The 16652-nt window shown below is 54.7% G+C and overlaps 1 protein-coding gene across 1 annotated transcript; it reads right to left on the bottom strand.

The window, feature by feature from the left end:
- Positions 1–485: 485 nt before the first annotated feature.
- On the bottom strand, positions 486–16326 carry TNRC18 (trinucleotide repeat containing 18; the record flags this gene model as incomplete). Its single annotated transcript, XM_009586025.1, is given in 13 exon segments — positions 486–857; positions 1937–2111; positions 3988–4116; positions 4573–4709; positions 5471–5646; positions 6283–7230; positions 7728–8151; positions 8927–9111; positions 9626–9772; positions 9985–10190; positions 10616–10718; positions 13945–15750; positions 16201–16326. Coding segments are annotated over 13 exon segments (4934 nt in total), but the record flags the coding sequence as incomplete, so codon positions are not given.
- Between the last annotated feature and the right edge of the window lie 326 nt (positions 16327–16652).

The raw sequence follows: 16652 nt of genomic DNA, 5'->3' as shown, positions 1-16652 counted from the left end.
TGAAGGGCTGGAGGATGCTCACGAACACCATTGCCCCCTGGCAGGCTTTGCCTTTTCCAACTAACTCCATGGCATAATCCTAAAGCCGATCCCACCCAACTCAACAAGGACTTCAAAAGTCAACTGTTAACCAGCTCCTGGAGCAGAGGCTATGAGTACTCATCTGACAGGTAGAAGGAGAGTGTCTACTCCCACCGAAAGCAGTAACTTGGGTCACCTTTTTTAAAGCATTTTTCCCCATCGACGATCAGTACAACACAGGCCAGGAAGAGACACACTGATACTGGCTACCTCTTGGATGGCAAGTTGGGCGGACAACTCATGCTCACCCCAAAGACACAGCAGCATTGACTAGCCAGGGAGGAGGTCACCTTTCACTCATGAGGAAAACCAGACCCATCTCCAAGACCCCTTCCAAGAGGCCAGAAACCCCCACCCACAAGCCCCCACAACAGATTACACTGTAAGAAGAGATAAATGAGGGGTTACTTACTATAGGAGTAGCTGCTAACTTCAGATATTGCTGGTGAATGGGAAACCTTGAGCTGATTTTTGACTTTTAACCCCACCTCCATCTTCTTCATTTTGGCAGCCACTTTGTTTTTACCTTCCTTGGTGGTTTTCAGTGACAGGCCCAGGTTCTTGGCCAGGCTCTTCTTCTCCTCCTTGCTCGGCAGAGCCTCATGGGGTGGGAGGTACCTGCTGCCACCTCCACTAGTTTTCTGCTTTCCCCCAGTGCTGTCGGCAAACTTGAAGGGGGATTTGAGCTTGTCTTGTTTGGTGAGCGACAGGGCCTTGTCAAGCTTGCTGGCCAGCTGCTCTTGATCCGACGGTACTTTCTTCTTCTTGAGCTTTAACTGCCGAGGTGAAAGGAAGAGACACAGGTGAATACAGAGCAGATATCATAGCAGACCTGAGGGATTTTACTACCCCTCGTAACAGTCTCTCATGCACGCTAGTTAATAAGGCCTCAAAATGACGGTCTTAAGCCCCAGTTGTCATAACCCACCATGGTGCTAGGAAGGAAGAAGAGGAAGATGTCAGCAAACAGCACAGCTATACCCTTATAGAGCACTACAAAATTGCAAGATTAACTTAGAAAAATTGAATTTTCTTCCAAAATAAATATGTTCATAGAACAACACGTTTTGGAGTTCTTTTTTCTCAACACCTTCTAGTTTTTAGGATATGTTTGGGTTAGTTTTACAAGCTTTTCTCTAAATCACGAGGATTAAAAATCTTCTTTACGCAAAACCCCAGCCAAATAAATACACATTTCTACATAACCAATGAGCTCCAGACACTGGGATGCCAAAAAGACCCAAATACCTCTCAGCAAGAGCATCAGCACAATTGCATTACAGCCAGGGCTGTTACACCCTTTTCAGTATTTTCTTGCTTCTTGAAAAAAGTAAATATACTTTACATGTGCTACAGCTAGATAACAGCAGCTGTAACTCAGTACTTTGCCTGTATGCATTTTGGATTTCATCAGCAGCTTAAAGCTCCAGTAAATATCTCATTGCCTCAACAGGAGCAGAAGAAAACCCTGCATTTAAAATAGCGAGGCTGCGCTCCCTTCCCCTCCCTCACTTTGGGAAGTCAGTTCTCCTCCACTGTCTCGACAGGCAAAGGGTAAGACAAGCACTGCTCTGGATTCAGAGCTAGTGCAACACTGCAATGCTCTGGCTGTCTAGAAGGCACTTGCCTTTCTGCTGCCTACCAAAGAGGTCCAACCTCCATAAGCCAACATTAGCCTTTGCAAACACACCTCTGCTGTACAAACAGTCCTCTCATGAAGAGCTTCTAAACCCACATGAACTGGGAGCAGACGCTCTAAGATCAGGAGGAGTCATCCAGTGCAAGCCAACACTAGCAAAGCAGAAAGAGATCTGGTTTTGGCCCGTGGCTCCATGTTCCCCATGAGGGCACTGACCTCATTTGAGAAGCTGGGAGCCGCATCGTGCTCTTCCCAGCTCTGGTTCCTCCCTTTCATCTTGCCACTGCCGCTCTCCAAATCCTCGTCCTCCTCCGGGAGGGCCCCTTTGTGCCTCTTCTTCATGCCCTCACCAGTCTCAGAGTCTTCGGAGAGCAACAAGGACTTGCTCAGTCTGCAAGCCAAGCACAGGATGGGTCAAGGTGGGGGGCTTTCCTCCCCGTGATCCCCACCAAGCTCAAAAGCAAGGTTAAATGCCTCCTAGGACAGCAGGGATCCTCAATGGGAGCCAAGTCCACTGTGAAGTGACAGCAGTTTGGACAAGGTTTTCCACCAAACAGGAGAGCCAAGGAGCCCTTCTTGCACACTCTTGGCCACCAGTACAGATGAGGGTGCCTGAAATCAGAGACCTGCCAGGTGGTCTCTGAAAGGAAGTAATTGGTGTCTTGAGTAACAGCCACCGAAAAGTGCCTATTTGGTACAGAGCAGCAGAGGGAAGGCTAGACAGCTGAGCTGGCCTTGTAGGTCTCTTCCCACCTCTACTTTCATGGACTCTGTAGGTGCAGAGAGAGATTCTTGAGGCCCAGGGAGGTGCCTCACTGCCCAGACACTTGCTCTGGTTGCTCGGGTATGAGCAAGGAGGTGATAAGGAACTGCCATGCAGGGTGACACGGAGGGACAAGGGCACTGCAGGGACCGGCTCGCTCAAAGGACAGGCAGTCTGCTTTACAAGCCTGGCCCCTCTGCGAAGAGGCATTTGTGATCTGCATCTTCGGTCTCGCTTTGGGATTTGGGGGGAAAGGAGAGGGTAAACAAATAATTAAAAAAAAAAAAAAAAAAAGTAGGTGAGACTATAAGCACATCTTTCACTGCTCCCCAGCTGTCTCCAGGAACTATCCGATGGATGATCAGTCAACACCTCAAGACCCCTACCAAGCCTCTATTAAAAGCTCTCAAATACCGCCTCCTTCACGCTAAGCCTGCTGGCCCAGATCATACCACCACCACAAATCCACTAACATGGGGCAGCCTCCTCAGTTTCCAGGCATTTCCCCTCCCCTCCGTCCTGTCTGCTGACCTCTGCAGACAGCTAAACCAACACCTCAGGCTCTGGACATTGGCTCAGGGTGCATCTCCATCTCCCACTCTACTCTTTGCGATGCGGGACATGCACACGCCACACGCTCATGCACGCACGCATGCACAACTCCAGTCACCTCTGGATGCCTTCAGCCTGTTCAGCCATCCAAACAAGAAGAGCAAAACACAGAGCCACCAAGAGGACAGATTTTCAGAAGCACATGGTCAGTGGGAGCTGGGCACCTGAATGTAATTTGTTGTCTTGAAAGGTCATTTGCGAAAATACATAGCACAGGGAGGCAGCTTGGAGGTGCCTTCCTATTGGAAAGGCCTGGCCATCTATGGATGGTTAAATGGCCAATGGTGGTGAGATCCAGGCATCCAAACAAGAGCAGCTGGCCTTGCAAAAGAGAAAAAAGCAGAAGAGAGCATGATCCAGACACTTGAAAGAGAGAGGTCAGGCAAAACCAACTCCCACTGATTAAAGGAACAGGAGATGAAGACAGCAGAAACACAGCAGAAAGGCCCTAGAAAGTACATAACCTGGAACAGTCCTGTCCTTCCAGTTTTTTACATCAGCACCAACTAGCTCTACAGCACCCGCTTGCACCATCCGCTCTCCTGAAAACACACGAGGACGTGCTCCCTGACACCATGAGCTCACCTACAGGTCCCTGCCCAGCCGGCTGCTCCGTATCACCTCACCGCTGCTCAACTCAGCCTGTCCTACTTGTACCCAACACCACAGACACGTGCTCTACCAGCGGGGAGGGAGGAGGCTGGCACCATATTCCCACTGCAAGGACACACTCACATTAAATGCACGTTTCCACAACACCACTGCTGCCAGAGACCATCCTGCCAACACAACGCCAAGGCGAGCCCCCACTGCATCCAAGATGCTCTCCCCAAGCAAGACCCTGGTGCAGTGACCCTGCCGTATTCCCGTCTTCCCCAAATTCCAGCCTTACTTTCCACTCTTGCTGTCACTCTTCCCTCTCTCCTTAATGGGTGACAGAGCGCTTGATCCAAGTTTCCTCTTCCTGGGCCTTCCAGGGCCTCTTCTCGCCAAGCTTCTACTTTTCTCGTCATGCTTTTCCCTTTAAAAAAACCACACGCTTCACTGTTAACCAAGGCAACAAAAAAAAGCAAACAAAAAAAAAAGCAAAATCAAATTTTGCAACCAAAAAGCAAAACAAACAGGAAAAAAAAAAAAAAAGCAAATAAATCCAAAAAAGAAGAAAAAGGGAAAAAAATTTCAAAAAAGCAAGCAAGAATGGGAGCCAACCCAGAACCTTCGCCTGTCACCAAACTGCTAAACTGAGCTGCTGAAGCCAAGGTTGTCTCTAACACGGTCTCCCAGCTGCATTCACCAGTGATCAGGTTGTTGTGTCACACAGCCTAGGAGTGTGTTGTGCAAAGCTCTGGCGGACCATATCAGGAGGAGAGGAGAGGAGACAGGGAGGGATGAAGGGCTGTTTTCTCTCCCAGACCGAGAGGCTGTGAAAGTGCCCAGCTGGAAAAAAAAAAGACCGAGTGAGCAGCCTGTGACTTACTCAGAGTCCCTGCGGCGCTGCAGCTTCACCAGCTCCCGCTGCTTCTCCTTGTACCGGCGCTGCAGCTCTGCCAGCCTCATTCTGTAGTCCAGCTCCATTGCATCCATGTTCTCGATGGCTGATTTGATGGAGTACATCTGGGGTGGGGAGGCAAGAGGGGGCGAGAAGGTCAGGACATGTCCAGGCCCCCACCTAGATGGGGGTGGTGCACACTGGGGTGCCCTTGCAATGGCCAAGATCTGCCCAAGCCTGGCAGGGAAGCCTTCCATGCTTACAGTGGAGCAGAGCATCCTCACCCACAACAAGCACAGACCTAGAGCAGTACCCAAGCAAAAACAGCCAAGCAAAGATGTTCTGTGGCTTACGCATGGGACGGTATCAGCTTTGAGGGAGAGAAACCCTGGGGAAGAACCTGCAGGATAAAATACACCCATGGAGTCTCTTTTCCCTTATTTAAAAAGACAGATCATAATATTCCCTGTCTTGGAACACTTACTTGCTGGGTACAAAATAATTTGTCAGTCTCTCCCATGGGGAAGAATCAGCAAAGAAAAAACAAGGAAAAACCCTCCTGCCACTATCTTTATTTATTCCCCCCCACCCCGCCAAAGCAGTAACATACAAGTTCCTGCTGGCTTTGTATTACAAACGCTGCTTCTAGGGCTGCCGAGCGTCCTGCTGAGATCAATGGTGTTGATTTACAAACAAGGGAGGAAGCTAAATCGCACCACACTGACTCCTGCGCAGCTACAAACACGACGAGAGGGAAGCACTGGCTCGCTTTGCTGAACGCAGAAGGGCAACACAAGCCGGGTGGCGAACTGCGGCTGGAAGAGCAAGCTGCGGTGAGTGGATGCACCGTGGCTTTTCAGGTACAGCCACACTAAGAGCTACTTACGGGTTCATCTTTCTTCTGCATCCAGCTGTACTTTTTGTTGGGATTCAGCTCTCGAGGCAGCCGGATGGTTTTCAGACTTTCCATAAAGGGGGTGGAAAGTACTTCCATGAGCATGTGGGTGCTGGCAGCCAGCAAACTCTCCAGCGTTGGCCGGACAGGGAAACTCTCTGGACCTGCTGAGGACAGGAAAAAAAAGCTATAGAGGTTCACTCTCCAAGACCGCTCCTCCAGCAGGCACAAGGAGAGGCTGATGTCCCTTTCTGGACCATGGCACCTCCCAGCCACCTTTGCCCCCACTTGAGATCTCCTGTTGTGCCCAGCCATGGTGCAACTGGCAGTTCCCATCACGTCTTGCCTCAGGAAGTTACTGGAAGGTGAGATCTTTTCAGGACCTGCCAAAGCTCTTGGAAAGCATCATCTGGAGCTACTGGGGCCTCTTGTGCCAAACCCCAACAGACTGTAGACTCAGTGCCTGCCAGAAGGGTGTTACCCTGGCAGCTTTCGGCAAGTGGGGCTCCGTTTCCGCTACACATACCACGAACTGTCTAGACATGGCGAGGGCCTTTGGAAGGGGAGAGCAGTACAAACGCCACACGTAGCTCAGCCTACTGCAACAAAAACCCTGCTCCAACCCCATCCAAAGTACCAGCTGCTCCTGCAACTCAGGGCAATGCTCTCCTTGCTGCCTGGCTGAGGTTGCAAGAGATCCCACGTGTGCCTCTGCTCCTCTGCCCACACAGAGAGCGCCTGGGCCGTATGCAGGAAGACCCAACCTGGCCCCAGGCTGGCCAGACTAGGCACTCACAACTTACTTTGTATTTCTTGCTTCCTTTTCTCCAGCTCCATCTCTGCAATTTCACTCAGCAAAGTGATCCCTTGCAGGAAGGAGTGCTCCAAGGCCTGATCAGGTAACACCTCCACCTTCATCTGGGATGGAGTGACGCTGGTGGTAGTCAACAAGGAACAAGCCTGAGGCATTTCTGTGGCAGCCACCAAAGCGTTCATTCCAGCCAGCGGGTCACCCGGCTTGATGTCCAGAGCTGGGATTTGGCAAGAGACTGCCTCTTCTGTGTAGGAAGGGATCTCTGGCCCCTGCTCCCCCTCCTCAGGGGGCAGGCTGGGAAACTCCCTCCCCCGGGGCACATCAGTGCTCTGCAGATCCATGGCTACAGAGGCCTCCTCCCGCTGGGGCGTCAAGTCCATCTCGGGCGGCTCGTTTTCCGTGTGCACAAGCGAACCGTCGTAGTCCATGTGCACAGAGCAGGTTTCTGCTCCACTCCCAGTCTCTGCCTGAGCCTCTGCTTCTGCAGGGCAGGCCACAACCTGGTAAGGAGGTGGGCAGCTCTGGAGGTCTTCCTGGTCTTGCTCCATAGCACCCAGAGCTTCACCTTGATGCAACAGGAGATTGCAATTGTCCACATTCTGTACTGGGACGGCTGCAGAGGTGGTGATGTTCAGAGTCCCCATGTCCTGCTCACAGATGCCTTCTTGGCTTTCCTCCATCTGCACCTCTGATTTCACCCTGTCTTCCAAGGACTCCTCTTCTGCTGCTGCTTGGATGGGCTCTAGCATTTTGGACGGAGACAGGTGGATGGGCTTGACCTCTGGGGAAAGCTCCATGTGCTCAGAGCCTTCAGCAGGCAATGGGACGTCAGGAGCCAGGCCATCCGCATCAGATGCTGCGGTGGGCTGGAGGAGGTAGGGATAATGTCTTCCAAAGGAGGGAGGCAGGGACTGGAATGGATATCCTGGGGGGATCTCTGCAAGACATCAGAAGGGACAGGCTGTGTAATGGCCGGGTCTCCAAAGCACCTCTCTCACTAAGGCACAGAGATGGGTTCCCTTCATCTCTCATCTCTTCCTGTTCTCAAGCAGTGGCTGCTTTGGGCACCTCTCTCCTGGCCACGTTGCCACAGGCATCAGCACCCCAGAGGTCCCTTCTGCACCTTTCCAGCACTCTCCTGCAACTGGAGAGAGATCTATCTCCTGCATCCTTCTCTCACTGAGACTTCAGCCCTGGAGGAACCAACCCAGGCTCGACCCAAGGGAAGAAGACAGCCTACAGCCCCAGGTACCCCTAAGATCCAGACATCGATCCAAGTCCATCACACCACCCCTGGTCCTTGCCTCTCCCCCGCCTGTTAGAGGAGCTACGTGGTTTTCTCTAGGGGAAGGGATGGAAGCAGGAAAGAGCTGAGGAGAAAAAGGGAGGCAGGCACAAACACAACAGGACTCTGCCAAAGCAGGGCTCTCTTACCTGGGAACAAGGCCTGATACGGACCAGCAGCCTCTTTTTCCAGCTCCAGGTCTTTCTTCTCCACGGTCTCGGGCGCCTCTTCCTTTGGAGGGATGGCAGGGGCAGGGGGTGGAGAGGCGGGGGGCGGGCTGGAAGGATGGGAGCTGGGGGTGGCGGGGTAGGAGTAGGCTGGCTGCGAAGGTGGCTCCTCCATCTTTTGGATCACCTCAGCTTTGAGCACAGACACGGGTGAGGCCCTGGGAGAGAGGGGAGGTGGACTCACAGCCTTGCTGTAGGATGTGGAGGCGCTGGGAGACAGCACGGGTGGTTTTCGGTGCACCAATCCCGGGGCAGAGGAGGAAAGGCCTGATTTGGCACTGTCCAGGCTCCGTTTCGTCACCTTCTCTTCCATATCTGCACGCTGCTCGTTCGCCTTCAACCTCTCCTGTGACAAGAACAAAGCAAAACTCAGCACGACATCTCTACCTGCACCTGGAAAGCACAGACCTACCACCAAACGAGACCAAAACATGATCTTATCAAACATGGACTGGAATAAAACACATGTTCCTCAGTGCGACACCATTTTAAGGCCAATCTGACGGAGGGTGACACTGATCTGTGATAGCTTTCTTTACGAATTCCCAGCTCCAGAAGTCATGTGAAGGGTGTCTCAATTTTCAGTTGCAACCAAAACAAACCATTTCTATTTCTAAGTCTCCACCCTAGCAAGCACACATGTAAAATGAAGGCTGAAAACCAGATGACCACTATAAAAATCGAATGGGTGTAAAACACCCAAATGAAAGCTCACAACTTCCAAAATAATTTGGTGAATGGGAGCTGGCTCCAGGACCCAGCGTGACTGCTGCCAGTATTGCAGTTGCTTCTCTGAGCCGCTCAGGAGGTTTGTCTGGAGGTGACCAGGGATGAAACCCTGAGACTAGAGACATCCCTAGGGAAGGAATCAAGGTTGCGCTGCTGCTGAGCAGCTCTCCTGACAGCACTGCTCAATAGCTTTACACCAAACCCCTCCAAAACCCACCCCAACTGTGCAGGATGCACTGAATGCCTCATATTCCAGGGACCAGGGCAGGATCACTCAGTGCATCCGTACCCTTGAGACACACTTGCAACACTGGCACAACTGCTTTTTCCCCCCCAGACACCCCAACTTCAGGCTCATTTCATGTCCAAGCAAGAAGCTCCTGAAAACGTACCACAAGCTGGGCACTCCTCTGTAGCTCCATGGCGTGAGCTGCTTGCTGCTGCAGAATGTACAGCTCGTGCTGCCGCAGCAGCTGCTGATGGGAGAGGAGCTGGAGCTGGTGAGCGTGCTGGAGGGAGCTCCTGGTCGGGGGGTACATAGCGGGCCACAGTGGGGGTGCCCGGTCCATCAGCTCCGCTGGGGAATGAGCAGAGATGCAGTCAGGGAGGCAGGAGGATGGGGATAGCTAGAGGATTCAGGATCGTGCAGCGCAGCTGTCTCTACCCCAATCCCAGGGTGTGGGGGATGCCAAACATCGGGCTATGCAGAAATGCAACCAGAAATGCAGAGGGGAAAGGGTGCTGTCTTCCCCTCGGCAGCCTCACTCCCACCACCCATGGGTCCTGAGGCCGTCTGACTCGCTTTGCTCTCTACACACCCTTGGTTTGACTGTCCCTGGCTGAGCCCATGAGTAGTTTCTCCTAACCAAGGACCCAAAGTCTACGGGGTCCTGCAGGGGATGAGGAGCCACTGCTGAAGATAACACTCTTCCGTCTCTGAAACAAACCTAACAAGATGCCAGCTCACACCCACCCTCGAGCTGTGGCTGCTGGTGCCCACAGGTACGTACGCTGCTATCCAGCCCTCTCCAAAGCCTTTTTTCTCCACAGTTGTCAAAGTATGGTCCTCACGGACGTGCTCACATCCTTACCGAAGTGTGGCAAGTGCTCACTGGGGATCACAACAAGCTGCCCCGACTGCGGGTCTCTGGCAAACTGGTAGGCAGAAGGGAGAGCTCCCCCCATGGCAGGGGGGAAGCCTGGAGTCATGCCCTGGTGCAGGGAAGGGTGACCGAGTCCTGGAAGAAGAAACACCACAGTCACAACTCAGGGGATGCAGGCAGCTCCTGCTCATGCGAGAAGTCATCTAACATTTGATTGCTCCAAAGTACCTCCTTCCCTTTCCCCTGTCATCAGACAGCAGCCTCACTGGGCACTTAGCAACACCTCTTCCTGGACTGCATCGGTGTGAACACCCCATGGACACATCGCTCCCTCCCAGGGCACTCACCGTAGGGATGGCCGGCCAGCCACATGGAGGGGCTCCCCGTCCTGGGGAGCCAGGGGTGGGCTGCCAAGTGCGAAGCCGGGTCTGCAGACCAGCGCCCAGAGCCTGTCAAGGTTGGGCCTCCCGTCACCATGAGGTTGGAGTTCAAACCGTTCGTGGCACAGCCGGAGGGGTGTATCCGGGCAAAATCTGCCAGCTCCTTGCTCTCTCTGGTCATGGGGGAGGCAAGAGAGAGAGTGAGAGAGGGTCTGAGAGCTGCAGGTTACTGTGCAGCTGCAGGAGCCCAGGGGTATGGACCATTCTGCTGAGCAAGCGTGTTTGCAAACTAGGGTCAGACGCTCAAGGAGAGCTGTGATGGAGGTGCTTAACATCACGTCCAGAATAAAACATCCCATCTCTCCATCTCTTTGGAGCAGGCATGGGTTTGCAGCAGTCTATTAGGATTGCTCTGCTGCGGATTCAGGATCTGCCTGTAACCCCATGGCACCCCACTCAGCACTACTCTCCACAACAGCAAGGCTGGTGCCAGCAGCATCACCAGGATGGATGCAACCCTGTCCCTCCTCCAGATCGGCTGCCCCAAGCATGGCTTGTGGCACTGCAGCAAGAGACCCCATCCCCCTCCAACCCTCACCTGAGCAGCTTCTCCTGATCCCGCTCCAAGCGCCCTGCCAGGAGGTGGCTGTCCCGGTGGCGGCTCCTCTCATCCCCGCAATCGTCTTCCGAGCGTCCGTGCCCTAAGAGACAACCCAGCACCATCAGACATGAGAAACAGTCCGGAGAAAGCTGTCCCCTCTCCTCTGCGCATGGAGAGGCAGTACCCTGGGAGCCAGCACACCCAAATGCCACTGTTCCCAAGACCGTATCAGGTCCGAGCCCTGAAGTACAGGGCAAGGCTGTCTATGTGATCAAGATATTCTCACTAAGGCAGCTCCTAGTAGCACCCAGGTGCATGTGGTTTGAGGTTCATGTCTTCAAGCCATCAAGGGACCCACTCACCAGGTCAGGCCGGTCTCCCAGGACAGGAAAGCCACCAGCCTGGGAGCAGCAGGACCAACGGGACCATTTTTGCTGAAGGACAGTGGCAGATTTCCCATCTCAGAAGGAGACGAGGCCCAGCTAAATCCCTGCATCAAACCACACAGTCCTGCTTAGCACATGTCACAGGGGGCGGATTCTATCTTTGCACCTTCTGAAGCACCTTCTGCCCTTGTAAACCAGTCTGGGAGCACTGGGTGTGCTCTGAAGCCCTGTCCTTCTGCAACAGACAGAATCAACTCTACGGACCCTCAGAAAACCAGCGTGCTCCGCACTCTAATTCAACCCGTTAGTGGGAATCTGCATCCCCCACCCCAAGCCATGCAACAAGAAAGGGTCTGGCGAGGCAGGAGCACATATGGCAGATGAGGGCAAGAGTCCAAAAAGGGGGGCTGGATGTTTGGCTCGAGAAATGACTCATCCAGAATCAGAACAGCTCTTGCAAATACAGCCTGGCATAGTAGCAGCCGTGACTACAAGAGGTTAGGAAGCACCTTCACAGGAGTGAACAGCAGCTCCTCGCTGGCCCTGCCAGGACCAGGTATTGTGGCCACCCTTCCCTTATTTTATCCAAGGTCTTCACCCCAGCTGCCTGATTTTAGGCTTGCTTTTCCCTAGTTTTTTCCCTGGTTTCTTTCTTGCCTATGCATTTTTCCATAATTCCCTGTTGCCACTGTCCATGTTATGCTTTGGTGATATGACCCTTTCCTAAACCCCAGCCCTGCTTGCAGCGAGCTGCTGGCCAGTCTAACAGGGCCAAGAGGAAGGTGTTTGCTTCCCCCCAGCTCTCGGTGCACCCCGCCAGCACATCCCCTGCCCGGGCGATGCTCTGCACCCCGCAGGGCTCAGCGGTGCAGCACAGCCTCGCACGGCTGCACCCTGGTTCCTAGCAGCCCTTTCCAGGGTCCTCGCTCTCCCGTCTGGATAAGGTTTGGCACACGGGAAAGCATCTCGGAACATCAAGTCTATTCTGCTGACAGGCAGTCTTTTCAAGGAGGGCTCCACTGTGTATTTCCACAAACCTGGACAGCCCGTGGTTTTTTTGCTGTCAAGTCTCCAATTCCCTCAGCCTTTACTGTCAGAAGGAATCCAGGAACAAGGCAACATCTCTCCCAGCTCCTCTCCCCAAGGCTCCTTCCACGGGCTTCAGGCAGAAAGCAAAGATGCTTTAAAACCTGGCACACACCTCTCCCTCCCAAAGGACTTTCCAGGGTCACCACATTTCCCTTGCAGTCTACCAGGACAGCGCGTGCAGTGGCTGTCCCCAACCAGCCCCTCCTCGACTCGCTGAACGATGGCCTATGCAGCCTCCAACGCTCAGTTTTACTACCCAGCCTCCATGGCATGAGGCACCGGGGCTCGCGAATCCCTCTGGAGCCCCAGCATCCCTCCCTGCCTCTCCACCAGCATCCCCACTTGCACACAAATCCCCTTCCACTCCCTAGTCCAGGTTTTACCCCCTTGGAGCCCCTTTTCCTATTTATTTTCCCCAATCGATGCCCAACCGCCTCTTCAGTGTCAGCAATATGGACCAAGCCCTTGGTTAACTCATAGCCTCCCTCCCCTCCTTGGCACAAGGTGAGTTGAAAACCCCCCCCCCAGCCTTTTATTAGAAACATATCATTTTGTTATTTTACCTCTGCTCCTCCCATCAACATTACTTGCGCTCCGTTATTTATAGACGGGTTTATCATCTTCTTCTCATCCCCCATCCAAACACACACACTTTCTTCTTCGTCTAATTCCCGCCTAGCCCCCACCCCACCAACAGGACGGTCCCTTTTCTGTACAGACCGATGATTGTCCAGACAGTGAATGATCATTTTGTCTATATATATGAACATGACGCACGGACTGCATAGAAAAATTCAATCAGTTATGCATGGAGGAAAGGCTTAGGTCTGTTTCCTTGACAACCAATGCCCGGCACTAAATACTTGCATTTTACTTGCCAAATACTACAGATTAGCCAACTAAAGCCTGCTTTCTCCTTCTTAAAAGGTCTAAACATTCAAGCACCGTCCACTCAGCGCAAGCAAGCTAATGTTATTAGACGAATATCTCCTGGCACACAAAGGGGGGGCAGCATTTGGGGGGCGAGAGGAGGAGAAAAGCAGTCTTGTTTTCTGTCTGAAAGCCAACTGCATCACTTAGCAACAAGCCCGGAGGCCTGCCAGAATTCAACCCTTGTTTGCAGCCTTTTAGTTCGGCTCAGTAAATTACATTTAACACAAGCTGGGAGGGTCTGGGACGATTGAACGGCTGAACAAACAGCTCCCTGTGCTGCCCACGAGGTCCTCAGTCGGCTCCCGCCTGGCCACGGGGAGGGCGACGGGAGGCGATGGGAACGGAGAGAGGGGCTGCCGGCCGGGAGAAACTGCCTCTCGCCGTTGAGGTTTGGGAGAAGGGAGCAAAGACAGAAAAATGGGAAAAGCAAAGGCTAAAAATGGAAACCCAAGCATTGGTCACCGGCCACTCGCTTTGGCATCGCTCCTTGGCACACCAGAGCCGAGCTCTCTCCGCGCTGAGCAGCCCCCAAGTGTTATCTTGCTACACAAGCCAAGCAGAGCACCATTATGCTCACCGGAGCCATCCCCCTCCTTAAATCGTGAGACTAAAACACCAGCACAAAGGTGGATTAAGGGGTTTCTCTGTCACTCCCTTTGCTAACAGCGATCAAACACGTGGAGAAGGCTTGTCCTCGGAGGTGGACAGAGGGGATGGCATGGGGGAAAGGGGACTCCCTCTTGCATGGGGAGTCCTGCTCCCTGCTGTGGTCTACAATGTGCCCTTGGCTGGGAACAGGAGGCAAAGAGAGCTGAGGATGCCAAGCTCAGCTCATGCCACATGGCCTGGACTGGGTGGCTGCTCTCCCCAGGGAACAGATCCCACAGGGAAGTCCCAAGACGGGTCTGGAGAACCTACCTTTGATGCTGCTGAGAGACAGCGAGCGATCCCGATCCGCCAAGCTGGGCCCCAGTTAGATGCTGCTGCTGCTGCTGACGTTGTCCTTCTGCCGGGCCACGGCCACGGCGATGCCGACAGGCAAATGCCTCACCTCGACCTCGCCCTGGGAGCCGATGCTCTCACGGCCAAAGGATTTGGCACTCTCGGGTCTCTCAGGGTCCCTCTTCAGCTGCTTCGCTGGCTGCTGCGACAGCAGCTGCTGCACTTTGGAGGCACCCAACTGCGAAGAGTCCAACTTCATGTTGCCCAAGCCGCCAAAGGGGCTCTTCTTGCCGCAGCTCTGCCGGGACGCAGTCTCCTTGGCAAAGCTGCCGCTGTACTTGATAAGGCTCTGCATGGCCGACCCTTCACCGTGGGAGGCGGGGTGGAGGACATCCGCAGCACCCCGTGAGCCCACCACCGAGGACCGTGGCAAGCCACTGGGGTCAAGGTAGACCTTCTTGGCTTCCTCCTCCGCCCGGGTGACGTGGTTGTGCTGCGCGGCCAGCACTGCCATCTGCGTGGTGGCAAAGTTGCCCATCTCAAAGGGCTTCCACTTCTGCTCAGGCGGTTTCAGCTGACTGTGGTCCAGGTGCTGCCGGGAGGAGTCCAAAGTGCCATAGACCTTCGCCGCTTCTTTGGAGCTGGATCGCTGGAAGCGGTCCCGCTCGCAGGGGCGATGCTCTGCCTCCGGGCTCGGCTTCAGCAAGTCCTTGGAAGCCAGGAACTCCCTGCTCTCCGGAGAGCCCAGCCCCGGTCGATTGAGGAAGGGCTCCGAAGCGACCTGTCTCTTCAGCGCCATGGAGTTCGCCCTGATCACCGAGCCCTTCTCCCTCAGAGCCTCCATCCTTTTGGCATCGCTGTGGCAAGAAAAGTCCTGGGACAAGAGCGTGCGGGAGGCGTCCGCGAGGCACCGCTCCGTGGGTGACTGCAGCACCCCCACCTTGCCGAGGTCCTTGTCTTTTGCCTTGTTGTCGCGGGCCTGCGAGGCGATTTGGATGGGCCCGCTCCTCTCGTCGTAGGCTTCGACCGAAGGCACAAAGGTGGGGGCGATGACTTTGTGCTCCCTCCCCAGCTCCTTGGCCGGCGGGAAGATGGTGTACATGCTGGAATGGACGGGCTGCGGAGGGAATGTCGTGGCCGGCGTCATCTTCCCCGGCTGCGAGGGGTGCGGGGACGGGCAGCTGCAGGAGACGTGCAAAGCACCCACGGAGGGCAGGAGGGGCTCCCCCCGCTTCAGCCGCTCAGCATGGGCGTGCGCAGAAGGCCTCATGTTCTCATCGTGCCGAGCGGGATCCTTGGCACAGCGGTCCTGCTCGGCACCCAGGACCTTCAGCATTGGGTCCCCGCCGCCGTTGCAGTTGCTGAGGGAAGAGCTCTGCAGCGGGTTCTTGGACTTGGGTTCCCCACCACTCGTGCCCCGATTTGGCATGTGCTCAGCCAGGAACGGCGAGAGACGCTCGCCGACCTTCACCGCCTTCTCCACCACGCTCACTTTCCGGTCGCTGTCGGGCTTGGTGTCCTGCGTGAGGTCTACCACGCTGCGGGGCCGGGGCTCCTCCTTCGGCTTGCCCTCCTTCTTGGCAAAGGGCAGGGACAGATCGCCCCGGCATGTCCGCTCCTTCGCGCCAGGGTCTTTCAGGCCTTCTTTCGAGCTCTTGTGCAGCTGCCCAAGGTCCTTCTCCCGGAGCAGAGTGCTCGGCGTGTGGTTGCCCGCGGTCCTCGACAGAGGAGGCTGCGGGTGCAAAGCAGACTGGCCCGCATGGCCGGACAGGTAGAACCCATCTGCAGAGCAAAAGCAAACAAAATTACCATGGGTCTCCAATCCCTTCAGTCCTACACAGAGACAGACAAGAGGTGGCAAATTGGGAGGGAATGGGTTTCAAGGATGTCTCAGACATGGCCAGGAAGGACCAGGGCAGAGGAGACCTGGCAAGTACCTCCACATAGCCCAGATGGGGACGCAGGACAGCCCTGTCTCTGATGCACGCTGAGACTTGCGATGTAGCAGCAAGTTGGGGCTTCAAGGAGGGACCTGGCCAGGTTCCCTACAGCACAGCCACATCCAAGACCTTGGTATTGCTAAGGCATCTCTGGATGATAATCCAAAGGGGTTCCTGCTCTTCCCCCTCATCGTCCCAGCATCCAGCAGCTCCAGCAGCCAAGCGAGCCCCAAGGACAGGGCGAGCACCCAGGGATGACGAAGAGGATGGGTGCGCGGGGACCCAGACTCACCTTTTTGTGACTCGAAGAGGCTGTGCTGACCCAGCTGGGCCAGGAGAGGACTGCCGGCGCTGGGGGGCTCGAGGTGGCTCAGGGGAATGTACGACGGGTAGAGCCCGTTAGGCAGATGGGAAAAGCCTGCAGAAAATGGGAAACAGAAGAGGGAAACATGTTTCAGCCCAAGCAGCACGCCGCTTTGGAACGAGCCCCGCAGGAGCACAGACTGTTGTGGCTGTCGGTCCCTCGCGCGCCAGGAGCAGCGGCTGCAAGGACGCGTGTGGCAACGCACATCGCACATGGTGGGGAGCGCTGCTCGGGCCCCCCACTTCAGGTACTGACCTCCCACTGCAGGTCCCCCAGCTCACCCCTTGCACCTCAGCCGGTGGGCTGCAAATGGAGCGTGCTGCTTTCTGAGCAAAGCCTTAAATCTGCAGGCTAAACGACCAAACCACCTGGCCGATAAG

Source organism: Fulmarus glacialis, unplaced genomic scaffold (genome assembly GCF_000690835.1).
Source record: "Fulmarus glacialis isolate BGI_N327 unplaced genomic scaffold, ASM69083v1 scaffold20149, whole genome shotgun sequence".
NCBI classification, from domain to species: Eukaryota; Metazoa; Chordata; class Aves; order Procellariiformes; family Procellariidae; genus Fulmarus; species Fulmarus glacialis.
The sequence above is the reverse complement of the archived record's forward strand: the minus strand, read 5'-3'. Positions and strand labels throughout refer to the sequence as shown.